This window comes from Ascidiella aspersa, chromosome 5, assembly GCF_963924565.1.
Source record: "Ascidiella aspersa chromosome 5, kaAscAspe10.2, whole genome shotgun sequence".
Taxonomy (NCBI): Eukaryota; Metazoa; Chordata; class Ascidiacea; order Phlebobranchia; family Ascidiidae; genus Ascidiella; species Ascidiella aspersa.
Window position 1 is genome coordinate 4,506,088 of NC_139451.1, and position 11,766 is coordinate 4,517,853.

An 11,766-nucleotide genomic window follows, 5' to 3' on the forward strand; every position below is an offset into this window, starting at 1 on the left:
TCTGACGTCACCAGGAAGCCGTTGTTTTGCGCGTTGCATCTCGATCTATCGCTTTGTCCAACGCTTGTTGTGTTTGTTTTCTGAAATTTTAAAATATTTTTCCGGCAGATGTGTGTTCGAAATTATCTATAGCAACACTCAGTATTCAAGTTATTTATATTTTGGTTATAGACACACATATTTTCTATACTTATATATATATATATATATAGGCGCGACAGGTTACACTTAAAGTTTGAGACAATTAATTACTGCAATTTGTAATTACTCACGTTACATCTTTTGCGATTCAATACAAAATTAAATTCTTTTGATTTTTAACATTGAGCAACATTTCCTTAAAAATTTGCATTTTTTTTTTAGTTTGCACAATTCGTTCAATGTAAGTTTTAAAATAACGACGCATCACAAGAAAATACGCTTTGAAGTTGCTGCTTATTCACTATTGCTTTCAACAAAAGGCAGGAAATGGGGTGTTCCTAAAGTTGTGACTTGAAAGCTAATGTTTCGCGTGTGGATAAATCATTATGCTTGATACGAGATGTTTAAACTCGTGTGTAAACGCGGCTGCGTGATGAGAGAAAAACAGACAAAAACCCAAAACGTACCAAATGTTTAAAAGAATTCGGAAATTTAACACGAAATTATTTCGTGCACAACAAAATTAAGTCGTGATTCACGAGTTTAACGCGTTGATTTCAAACTATTGAGCTCCAAGCACAAAAATTAAGCTCTTTTAACATTTATCAAAAGATCGTGCGATCGACGTTTAAGCTTAGACTTCATAGATATAGACTATACATAATTTGCGAAATGCGATACATAATGGTTTAATAGAAAGTCGCATTAAAACAATTTACAGACCTTTCAGTCGATATTTTTACTTATTATATATATAATTTTGTTTTTATTTTAAAAGATAATAGATTTTTCACCTGATAAACTAGGCAGAATCAGTTATTGTGAAATCCATAATTCCGTTTCGTTTTCCATGATTCCAAACGGTGGTGATGTCTTTATCGGCAACGCTTGTTTGTATTTCGTGTTTCGAATTCCAAGCAAATGCTTTGCTGACGCTATGGAGCGTCTCTTCACGTATCTTTCGATGAGATTAATTTCTTCTAAAGCTGGCTTCTTGCAAGTTCCAAACATGACAGTTTTTATGCGGCTGTTTGTAGATGGTCCATACAGATTAAGGCACATATTTTTTTCTTTGAGCTTCGTTTCTTCAGTCTTCTTGGGAAAGTAGTTTGCAGGTGGTTCGTTCGTCACACGCGGGCATCAATTTTGAGGGGATGGGTCAGTTAATGAGTCTTCATTTATATAATTGCCAAGATGAATCGACCACACTCCTACAAGATTTGAGATGGCCTGTCTTCGTGAGGCCATTCAGGTCCAATTCTTTCCTTTATTTCAGATACATGAACAGTCAATTTTGCTGTCTTAGTAAAAGCTATAAAAGCCTCTTCTGCACTAGGCAGTACTGGGTGATACTGGTTGATACTGATTTTTATTCGATTGTGCGACTATACTTATAGGCGAAAAGATTTCTAAAATGCACAGCAAAATATTGACGTAGATATTCTTACGATTTTCAATAATAAATCACGTGACAACAAGGCGTGGTCTAAACCTTTTTCTCTCGACTCTTATAGACGGAAATAATATTTTTGTCCCAATATGGCTTGAACAAAAGCGCTTCGATCTACATTGCGACGTAACTGGCGTTCGATTCTAAAAATTCTGGATTGTTGACAATAAGGCGAATTTCAAAACAAAACGCTCACATTAAACGGATATACGTCACATCACATACAGCTCTGACGCATAAAAATTGGTGTAACAAGGCATTCGTTGCAAACTCTAGCAAGAGATATCGGCAATCGAATTTAAACAAAAACTTTCATGACGCAACATTAAGGCGATAAAACAAAGAATTAATTTGATGTGCTGACGTGTTGCGACAAACTTAAAAAGTTATGAATTTTTGATCGAATATTAAAAGCATAGCCCGACTGATATTGACAACAAGCGTTGGTTTATTTTGAAGGGTGTTTGAAACTCGACTTGGGTGGCAATAGGGCTGAATACTAATATTTCTCGAAAGTGTGATTGGATTGCTAAAGCCATTACAAGAACTCTATAAAATTGAACTCTATAAGTGTGATTGGATTGCTAAAGCCATTACAAGAACTCTATAAAATTTCAGCCTATTAGTGGCCCAACTTTCGGAGAAAAAATCTCGGCGCGTCAAGTTCGCCGAGGTTTAAAACACTTGCCATGCCGAAAACACAATTTTAATTAAAATCCAATACTTAGGTACACACATTCGATATTCCGTATACGGAACATAAAACGTTAAAACGTTGTAATTAGTCGAAATTTGTGTTTTTACTTTTCATATGTAGAAGAAAGGGCTTTGTCCTACTATGGCAAAAAATAGTTATTCGCACGAGAGAAACAGCATCACGTGACAGTGGCAACTTGATAAGGCCAGGATTGTGTTTACATGATTACATGGTCACCTAGAAATCACCCGATCCGTCAGAAATCAGTGCATATCTAAGCAAAAAGGTCTATGACAATCAGCGCATCCTAAGGCAGAAAAGTCTAGACTTTTAGACCTTGAGGTCTTGGACAATGCACTGATTGTGAGCCCTATGCAGATTTGGTTTGTAAGCGTTCACCCCATCCGTCAGAAATCAGTGCAGTTCTAAGCAAAAAGGTATACGACAATCAGTGCATTCAAAGGATCAAAAAGTCCGACTTTTAGGTCTTGGACAATGCACTAATTTGCATTAACAAATGTGCATAAGAAGATTAAGTTTAACAATACTTGACCCAACCAAACCCAAACGCTAACCAGCGCCCTAACCCAAATAATGTGCGATAATTTAATAATTATAACGCTTCAGGCCCCAATACCTCAATTTGTGACGTAATAATCTTAAATGCAATTGACGAGAAACAATCTTATGCCCATCCGAGTTTGGGCTTTTTTCCCCAGCATTTAAAGAATTATTAAAATAACGCACATTATTTGGGTTAGGATTCGGGTTAGCGTTAGGGTTTAGGTGGGTCAAGTGTTATTAATCCTATCTCATACTTTTTGTTATCTTTTCTGAACTTTTAATGAATATTTTTAATTAATCTACGCCGGGAGTTTACCTAAAGGTCCAAATCAGTGCATTGCCAGGACCTCAAGGTCTAAAAGTCTAGACTTTTCTGCCATTGAATGCACTGATTGTCGTAGACCTTTTTGCTTAGAAATGCACTGATTTCTAACGGATCGGGTGTAGAAATTGATTAATTTTGTTGTGTATTTTTTACTCAACGGCTGCTATCTGTTGCAATTGCTAAACATCGCGGTGCAGAAATGTCTTCAAGGTCCAAAGAATACTCGGACATTGCGACCCAGGCAACATGTGACGATGCTGCCTCGTGCAAAAGGTAGCGTATGTCTGTATTAAACGCTCCAGATCAGAACTTCGGATTTTGCAGCTTGAAATTGCGCAGCTGTAATAGCATTTCTGCCAAAACTTGCGCGGCCGGAAATGAAGTACTGTACTAAAAACGGCGCTGGTCTAAAATCCTACCACATTTTTGTCCAGATGTTGATATTGCTAACATTATTTGGGTTAGGGGGGGAGGTAGGATTTGTGTGGGTGAAGTATTATTTTTATTTTTGTTCTCTACACATATTTTTTTACTTTTGCAAAATTGGGATGATAAATATCATAATATAGCTAACTCACACCCTAACCCAAATGTTGGTTGATTTAATAATTATTTGATTGGTGTGCTAAGGAATAATAACAAACTTGATTGAAAGTGAGCATAAAATATAATTTTTCGTCCGGTGATTTATTATAGTATAGCATTGCTAACATTATTTCGGGGTTCGGGTTAAGCATTATTATCATATGTTGTGTCCCATATTATTTCTCCCTTGCAATTTAAATTTTGGTACCTTTGGTTACTGTAAAAAAGAAAAAAAGTGGTAGGTTTCTGTCCTTGCTTTTTGCAATTTATTTATATCTTACCACATCAAATAAATACGAAACATGTATCAACTTTCCAAAAACGTTACACCAGCCTACGAAATAGAACTTAAAAGCACCCTGCAACCAGATTAGAAAATTTGGATATTGCATGGGGAGTCCGTTATGTACCTTAAATATGTGCGGCTAGTAGAAAACATTTTTTGCTAAAATTTGAACGTCTGAAAATGAAGTTTTTCCAACCTGGCACTGCAAGTGGCACTAAACTTGAAACACTCGTAGCTGAAATTCTTTATAAGGTGTTAGATTGGATGTGTTCATGCTCAGTATGAAACTTGCCACCTGAATCCACCATTTTTGGCCGCCTAAGATACACAAATTATTTTGTCAGAATCGTACACCACAATTCTGCTATATATTTGCCAGAAAGGACCATTTTTCATTTTAAATCCACTAGGTCGACGATAGTTCGCTCAAAGTAATGTCAATGGCTTGGTTTTGGGCAGGCATTTTACCCAAAGATGTCTGTAACTTTTTTTGCAGATATGCTGTGCGCGTTGGATATTGGAAAGATAAGTACTTACAGCACATGGTGCATGGCTCGATGCAAAAGAGACAACCTGAGATTAATAGAGGTATGGCCTTTTTGTACATACAGCTTGTCAAGCTGGATGGTTTGACTTTGAGATTTTAGTTTAATTTGTCAAGGAAATGTATCAAGCAAAATGCAGTTAAAATTTATTGCCGTGTTTTTCCAAGCGATAAACTTTAGTACAATTATATTAGAGCCTTTGGCTTAATTTAATAATTCATTTAACAAGGCATTTTGAACAAAAAATCACTTTACTTGTGGACTGACATATCCATTTTCTAAAATTCGCCATTTTAAACAAAACACTTTTTTTTGCACGATTAAACAGGCAATATTTTTAATTTCACATTTAAAACACCAATTTTTCTTGTCTCTAACTTTAGAAGGCTTTTTCAGAATACACAGTTTTTAGGATAATTTCAGCCAACCGATTAGAGCTGTTCTATGAAACAATAAATAAAATATGGAAACTTGATTTGTTACAAAAGCTGACATACCCCAAGACTAAAAGATTTGCACAACTTAAATGTCACAAATTAGTACCTGACGATTGTGTATAATAGCATTCTTTCCTTAAGCGTTAAAATTTATATTTTATTTACGACTAGCCTTCAAGTTACATCATAATGCCTCAAAAGTGGCGTGATGTTTTTACGGTTAAACCACATGTGATTGTATGTGCTCCAGAAAGCTAACTGAAATTTAACACTTTTGGGTAACTAAGTTGAAAAGCATCAAAGTATTTCCCAAATAGCAAGCACATTATTTGTGTTCGTTACATTACACTTTTTTAAAGATTTGTTGACAGACTAGCAAGATGTATACAAACACAAGTTGACTTTGAAGAACAAAATTTAAAACCCTACCACAATCCAACCTCTTTTTGGAAATTTGGGATTGCATTTTACTAATTCAGGTGTGCACAGGAATTGCTTCCAAAAAATTTGGGTGTCCACCTGTCACAGAATGCAAACTGGTCTTGAATAATTACTCAATTTGTTTTGTTTCTTCCAAAAAAAAAGTTGCTATTTGTGTATGTTTTTTTACTAGTTAAGTTAGCAATAACTTTGCTGACAGCCTACAGATGCTCCAACATTTGTTGAATATATTGCTGTAGACCTTTAAAGAACAAAACTTGCTTTATACTATGCATAACTTAATACTAACTCTGAGAAATAACTTTGCTAACAGCCATCATCATTTGCTTTTTTGCTTTTCTAGGGTATTTTGCAAGAACCGAAAAGATTTGGCAGCTCATCAATCGATTTATTTCCATCACAAACAGACAGTGTCAAATCGTAAGTCTTGGCTGTGGTTTGGACACCACATTTTGGAGATTGCACGAAGTTGGTTGTCTGCCTGTCCGTTATATTGAGGTTGATTTTCACGAAGTTGTTTTAAGGAAACTTCATGTGGTCAGGTAAGTTACTGTAGCTATATAAGTTTTAAACCTAAATAATAGTGTAATTTTTTACTGTAGGAATATATGGCTTTGTAGCAGTGTTGTAAACAAGTCATTTTGACTGAATATCAAGTCGAATCATTGTCATAAAAATTAAACGTTAAACTATTAAAATTTGGTAAAATCGTCTAAATATAAATAATAACTTGAATAAAAAATAACACAAAACGCAACAAATTGTTTTATGTGCAAAGCTTGATTAACAACCTAATTTCTTAGTGAAAAATGCTTGATAAAAACACTTCATTTCGTCAAAAGTCATTTGTCTAAAAGATTTAAGTCAAGTCAAGTCATTTGAAAACAGTGTCTTAAGGGCACTTAAGTCATTACAACATTGCTTTGATCTGTTGCTTCTGTATATATAATGCAAACTCTGTATAAGCTGCGGCATAATTAAATTTTATGAAAACTAATATTTTTTAATAGTTGATGAAATTAAGAAAAGTGTACTTGTATATATATATAAATATTTGTGTTATTTTTTTAGCTCCAAAGATGTTTTAAATTCCTGCGTTGGTCAAGTACAACGTTCTAGCAAAGGTTAGATTTTCGCTCAATAAGTATAAGTGTTGAATTATTGTAAGTAATTTTTTACAGACCCGCCATCGATGCATTGTGAAAGATATCACATTGTTTCCGCCGACTTGAGACACCTGGAAGGTTTAATAGATTCATTAGAATCATCGGAAATTGACTACAGGTGCCACATAAATAATTTACTGGATGGACATACTATTATTATGGGATGATAATTTCTTTAATTGTTCCAACAATCCCCGCTGTTTAAATAATACAAGTTTCCCAAATAAAATATAAAATTTAAAAATGCTAAAACAACTGAATTTAAAAACAGAACACTGTTGAATGAAGTGTTATTTGGTACGAAAAAAAATCTAAACTTATTAACATCTTAATATATGTTTTTTCTTCTATATGAGAAATAACCTTTCTTATATAAGTTATGTATATATTTATTTTGGACTTGGATCATTTGTAATGCTCTGGTGTTAAAAGGTAATTCTCAGATGCCACAAAGACTTTAGATCTAAAGGCCTTTAAATAGAGTCTCTGAATTTTGTTGATGTGTTGCTTTAAGTTGTAAAACGTTTGAAAAACAATATTTTTCTATTGTGTTGACCATTATGGTTTTACTGTTTTATTTTCGAATTATGTTAAAAAAACATAAAGCGAAACTATTTTAAGTCTTTGAAAATCTCTATAATACCTCTTAATATTTTCTTAAATCTTTATGCCGACAATGATATTCAAATTTGGTTTAAATGTTTGTTGTTAACATGTTAAAAAAGCAAAATCGTCAAGGTTAAGCTTCAACAGGTTTAAGATCTTCTTGTACATTCAAGTTTAAGCGAATATTAATTTATTCGGAGTGATTCCATTTTTTTGTGATTTAAGGTTATTTTTCTATTTGGATTACGTTCATTGTAGAAAACTCATATTTTATGTTTGAAAACAGTTTCATCCGCCGCATGCTGTTTGAGCTAAGGGTTTTGCATAAGGCAGCTCCGAGTATATTCTGTGTGTTAAAACTTGAAAAACAGTTTTTAAACCGCCCTATATGTTCAGATTCTTTAAATAATAAGGTTCTTTAAATTACCAAGAGAAAATCCTAATCTAATAAAATTCGCTTTTATTTTAAAGTTATGTATTTTATTTTGGAATTAGATAATTTTTAATGGACTGTTGTTAAAAGATAATATTCTATACAGCTTGCCCACTCTTTTCTTAACTGAGTGTGTAATGGTTTACATGCCGCCCGAAAGTTCAGCGAAGATCATAAAATGGTCTAGTGAAGCGTTTTCTAATGCCGTCTTTGTCAACTATGAGCAAATCAACATGGAGGACACTTTTGGACAAGTCATGGTTCAAAATCTAAAGGTATTTGACCACTTATACATTCTTGCTTTGATATTAATTAGGTTATAATTATTCATTGACAAAATTTTAAAAAATTACACCGAAAATGGCATGCGTACTTCGAACCACACTTGGACAACTAGATTTATTTAGACTAAGGGTTTGATTTAAATTGATTGACTTAAAATGCTATTGAACAAAATAGCGTTTCTCGTAACATCTGAAATACATAAAAACTAGAACTAGAGCACACAAGCAATTCATAAAATACATTAGAATTAAAATTAGCCACATTTTGCTTCAACTCGTTGATTTAAAAAACTAGGTTCATTTAGTTGTCCAATCTACTTTAAACAAAAACATTTTTGCGACATTTTGTCAAAAAGACTGTGATTTAGACTTTTTTCAAAATTTCGCACACATGAAAGTGAAAAAATTGTTAATTTCAAGAAAGGTAACAGGTATGAATAAACACTGGTTTAACTACTAAACACCACAATACTTATGAAAAAGCTAGTGCATGTTTTTATTTTAATATTGTAACTTTGTATTGGCACTTTACAATGTTGTAATGACTAAAGTCAATGACATGACTTAAGTGCACTGTTGCCATATAACCTGACTTAATTGGAGTCTCATAACTAGTTGAGGTATTTCCCATCATCGGACAAGTATGTATACCAATTTTATTAGTTAACAGATTTATATTGATGTCGTTGACTTGACTTGAAGTTTGCTCGTTCGAATAATGACTTGTCCTGGATTTAACTTGATATGTTTTGCAAAAGGCTTGACTTTGACTTAGATATTTTTAAAAACTTAACTGGGACTTAAGTCATTTCAAAATGACTTGTTTAGAACACTGGCACTTTACATGTCTACATCATCCTTTAATACAGGGGTAACATACAGCCCACGATGGAATTTTGAGCGGCCTGCAGACAGTTTTGGGTCTTACATGATAATGGTGGCCCGCGACTGCAGTCTGCCTCAGTCCCCCACTACTTGCTTACTACGTCCAATAAAAAATGTTGTTAGTTATTCTTTAGTTGTTTGTTTTCTTTGTTTTGGGTTTTTCGGATTTACAATAAATAAAAACTTGTTGATAAATTTGATCTACCATAGATGTCTCATTGACTTCAGCAGCTATTGAAGTACATTGCGCTAATATATTCATTAATATTGTTTTTTGGTATCTATGCTTTAAACTTAAAGTTAACGTGAAATACGATTTATTTCTTGTATAAAAGGATAGTACACGATTAATGTAACGATTGAGGAATCCGGCATGGCATGTACTTTATTTTTTAAAAGCAGACCCGCCAACTGGAAAAGCTGCTTTAATGTATATCAACTGGTATTTTTCTAGGCCAGGGGTTGTATATTGGCTGGAGTTCAACCATGTTCAAGTATTGAGTCACAGAAGGAACGTTTCTTTTCATTGGGATGGCCATCTATCTGGTGTGAAGATATGTGGTGCATATACAACAGTTTGCCAGACAAAAGGGTAAGTTATGATTTTTTATGATACCGTTATAAATGCTTGAATGTTCTATTAACCTAATACATTATATCTAGAATTATTAAAATGAATGTTAAAGCCAAATAGGTCGAGTAAATCAAACTTATCTTGATGAAGATGTTTCAAAACGCACTCGTATTGTCATCAGTTAATGTGCAAGTGACATTAAATGTAGCATTTACTGATGTTGATACAAGTGCATTTTGAAAGGTCTTTATCAAGATGATGTCGATTTGCTCGACCTATTGGACGTGTATTTCTAAACTTTAATTTCTTTTTATTCAGGTCTCCCTTAAGGTTGGTTCACACTAGACGCGTTTTGCTTCTGGCGCAAAACGCTAGCGTCGTCCAGTTCACACTTGACTAGTTAACAGCGTTAACGGCAAATTTCCTCGCTCCAAACAGAAAGCGTCAAAGTTGAAATATTTCAACTTTCCGCAACCGAAAGCGTTTTAAAAAAAACACATTTCAAGTTTACGCCAGACGCGTCTAGTGTGAACCAAAATTTACCGGGGTGAATGACAATGATTGATAAACACTAATTGCCCTTTGTAATGGCCAGTTCTAAAACTTTTTTAAGCCCTCCTCTCATAAATATATGTCTCTTGGCAAAAAAATGCACATTTTCTTGGTTTCATGTAGAATGAGTGTTGTACATTCTTTTTAGGTTTATATAAACAGTGCACAGAAAGTGCAAAACGTCAAATAGCCCCCTCCATTTCGCAAGCCTTGTATCGAACACTTACCAGAAGTGTTATAAACAAGTTAATTTAAAATAACTTAGGTCACAGTCAAGTCCTTGGCGAAACAATTCAACTCCAAATAAAAGTTAAAAAATAAAACATTAAACTTTGAAAATTGTAAACTCGTTTGAATATGACCGATAACAACATTAAACAAGCAAACTGTTTTATTTGGAAATTTAGGAAAAATAACCCAATTTTACGAAACACGCCTATCCGAGGCTTTTGTCCAAAAGGGGTCAAGTCATGTGTACAAAGACTTTAAATCGAGTTAAATTAGATTGTGAAAACTGCTTGTTTTGCAGCAAATTGAAAGGCTTGAATTCTTAGATGAAAGTGAGCTACTTCAGCAACTATTAGATCATTACTGCATTTCTGTTGCAATAAAAGACACCACTGATATTGGTAAGAGATAATTCTCATATAATCAGAGATATCGGATAAGCGCTGATACCCAATGTTAAGTGTTAGAATTGGTACTCATCCAGTGAGACCGGTATTGACTTAAAATCGAGTTGGTATATTAATTTTAGCTATGCCGTTTCTAGCTTGAAAGGTAAATGTATTAAAAAAAATTGTGGTCTAACAGCATGAAATAAAACCTCTTTAATTTTTTTTTCAAATTCACCTTGCCGATTTGAGCATAGCAATGTCTTCATTTGGTATTTTTTGACCAAAATATTTCTATTGGTGTATCCAAAAATACCGAAAAAGTAATTCGTCCAAGAAAACTTATCACATTTAGATTTATCTTTAACACTTTCAGGTAGTTCCAAAGTAAGCTTGATTTCTAAATATTTACTGTTATTTTTGTGCAGGTTTGTTGGAAATGGTATCTTAAAAAGAAAACTGTGCCATAATAGGCCATGAAGTTCACTGTGATTTGCTTCCGTCAAACGTTTCCACCAATTGCCAACGCATATAATTGTTTTACCACTTTCGTTTATCGTGCTTTTATTTTCAATAAATCAATTTTATCGCTTTGTATTCGATTTAAAGCTTTTGATACGTTGCATTTTAAAAGAGGTTTTTAAACTTTAAGGAATTACTTTAAAGGGGCTGTTGACAATTTTAGTAGTAGTTTAAATTTAGTAAAGAGGTTCGTATTTTACTTGTAAAGGAGTATTTTTGTACAAGTTCTCGGTGATACAATCAAAACAATTTAACCAAGAATGAAAGCTGGAAATTAACAACCAAAACACGCCGATTTATAGTTTAAACTAGTCAAGATATTTCAGAGATATTGGGTATCGCATAACCGTTGATTAGGCAACTAGTTACGTTAAAATAATTCCAGATTTTCTGTCAAAAACGCATAATTTTCCTACAAAAAATGTCAAAGTCATTGAAAAGTTTGAACAGCTAGATTTAGTGGACAAACAAACTGCGCCAAGGTTTTTTACAGCTGATGGATTCTGTTAAGGTTTAGTAACTTAACTTCATATTCGTTTCTCGTAACCTTCTGGCAATCAATTCCAATAATCACATGTTTATATATTTTTACAATAGGTGCAAACATGTCATTTTATCGTTTTTAAAAAAAACCTGCAAACGGTTTTTATAGCTGTCAT

The 11,766-nt window shown here is 33.5% G+C and overlaps 1 protein-coding gene across 1 annotated transcript; it reads left to right on the top strand.

Moving 5' to 3' along the window:
- Positions 1-3,307: 3,307 nt before the first annotated feature.
- On the top strand, positions 3,308-11,171 carry LOC146141545 (leucine carboxyl methyltransferase 1-like). Its single transcript, XM_083389845.1, has 9 exons — positions 3,308-3,450; positions 4,545-4,636; positions 5,815-6,013; positions 6,543-6,595; positions 6,653-6,755; positions 7,783-7,951; positions 9,300-9,437; positions 10,501-10,600; positions 11,014-11,171. Exons 1-9 carry the CDS (start codon positions 3,377-3,379, stop codon positions 11,034-11,036), a joined length of 951 nt encoding a protein of 316 aa, XP_083245971.1. The 5' UTR covers positions 3,308-3,376; the 3' UTR covers positions 11,037-11,171.
- Positions 11,172-11,766: the final 595 nt, after the last annotated feature.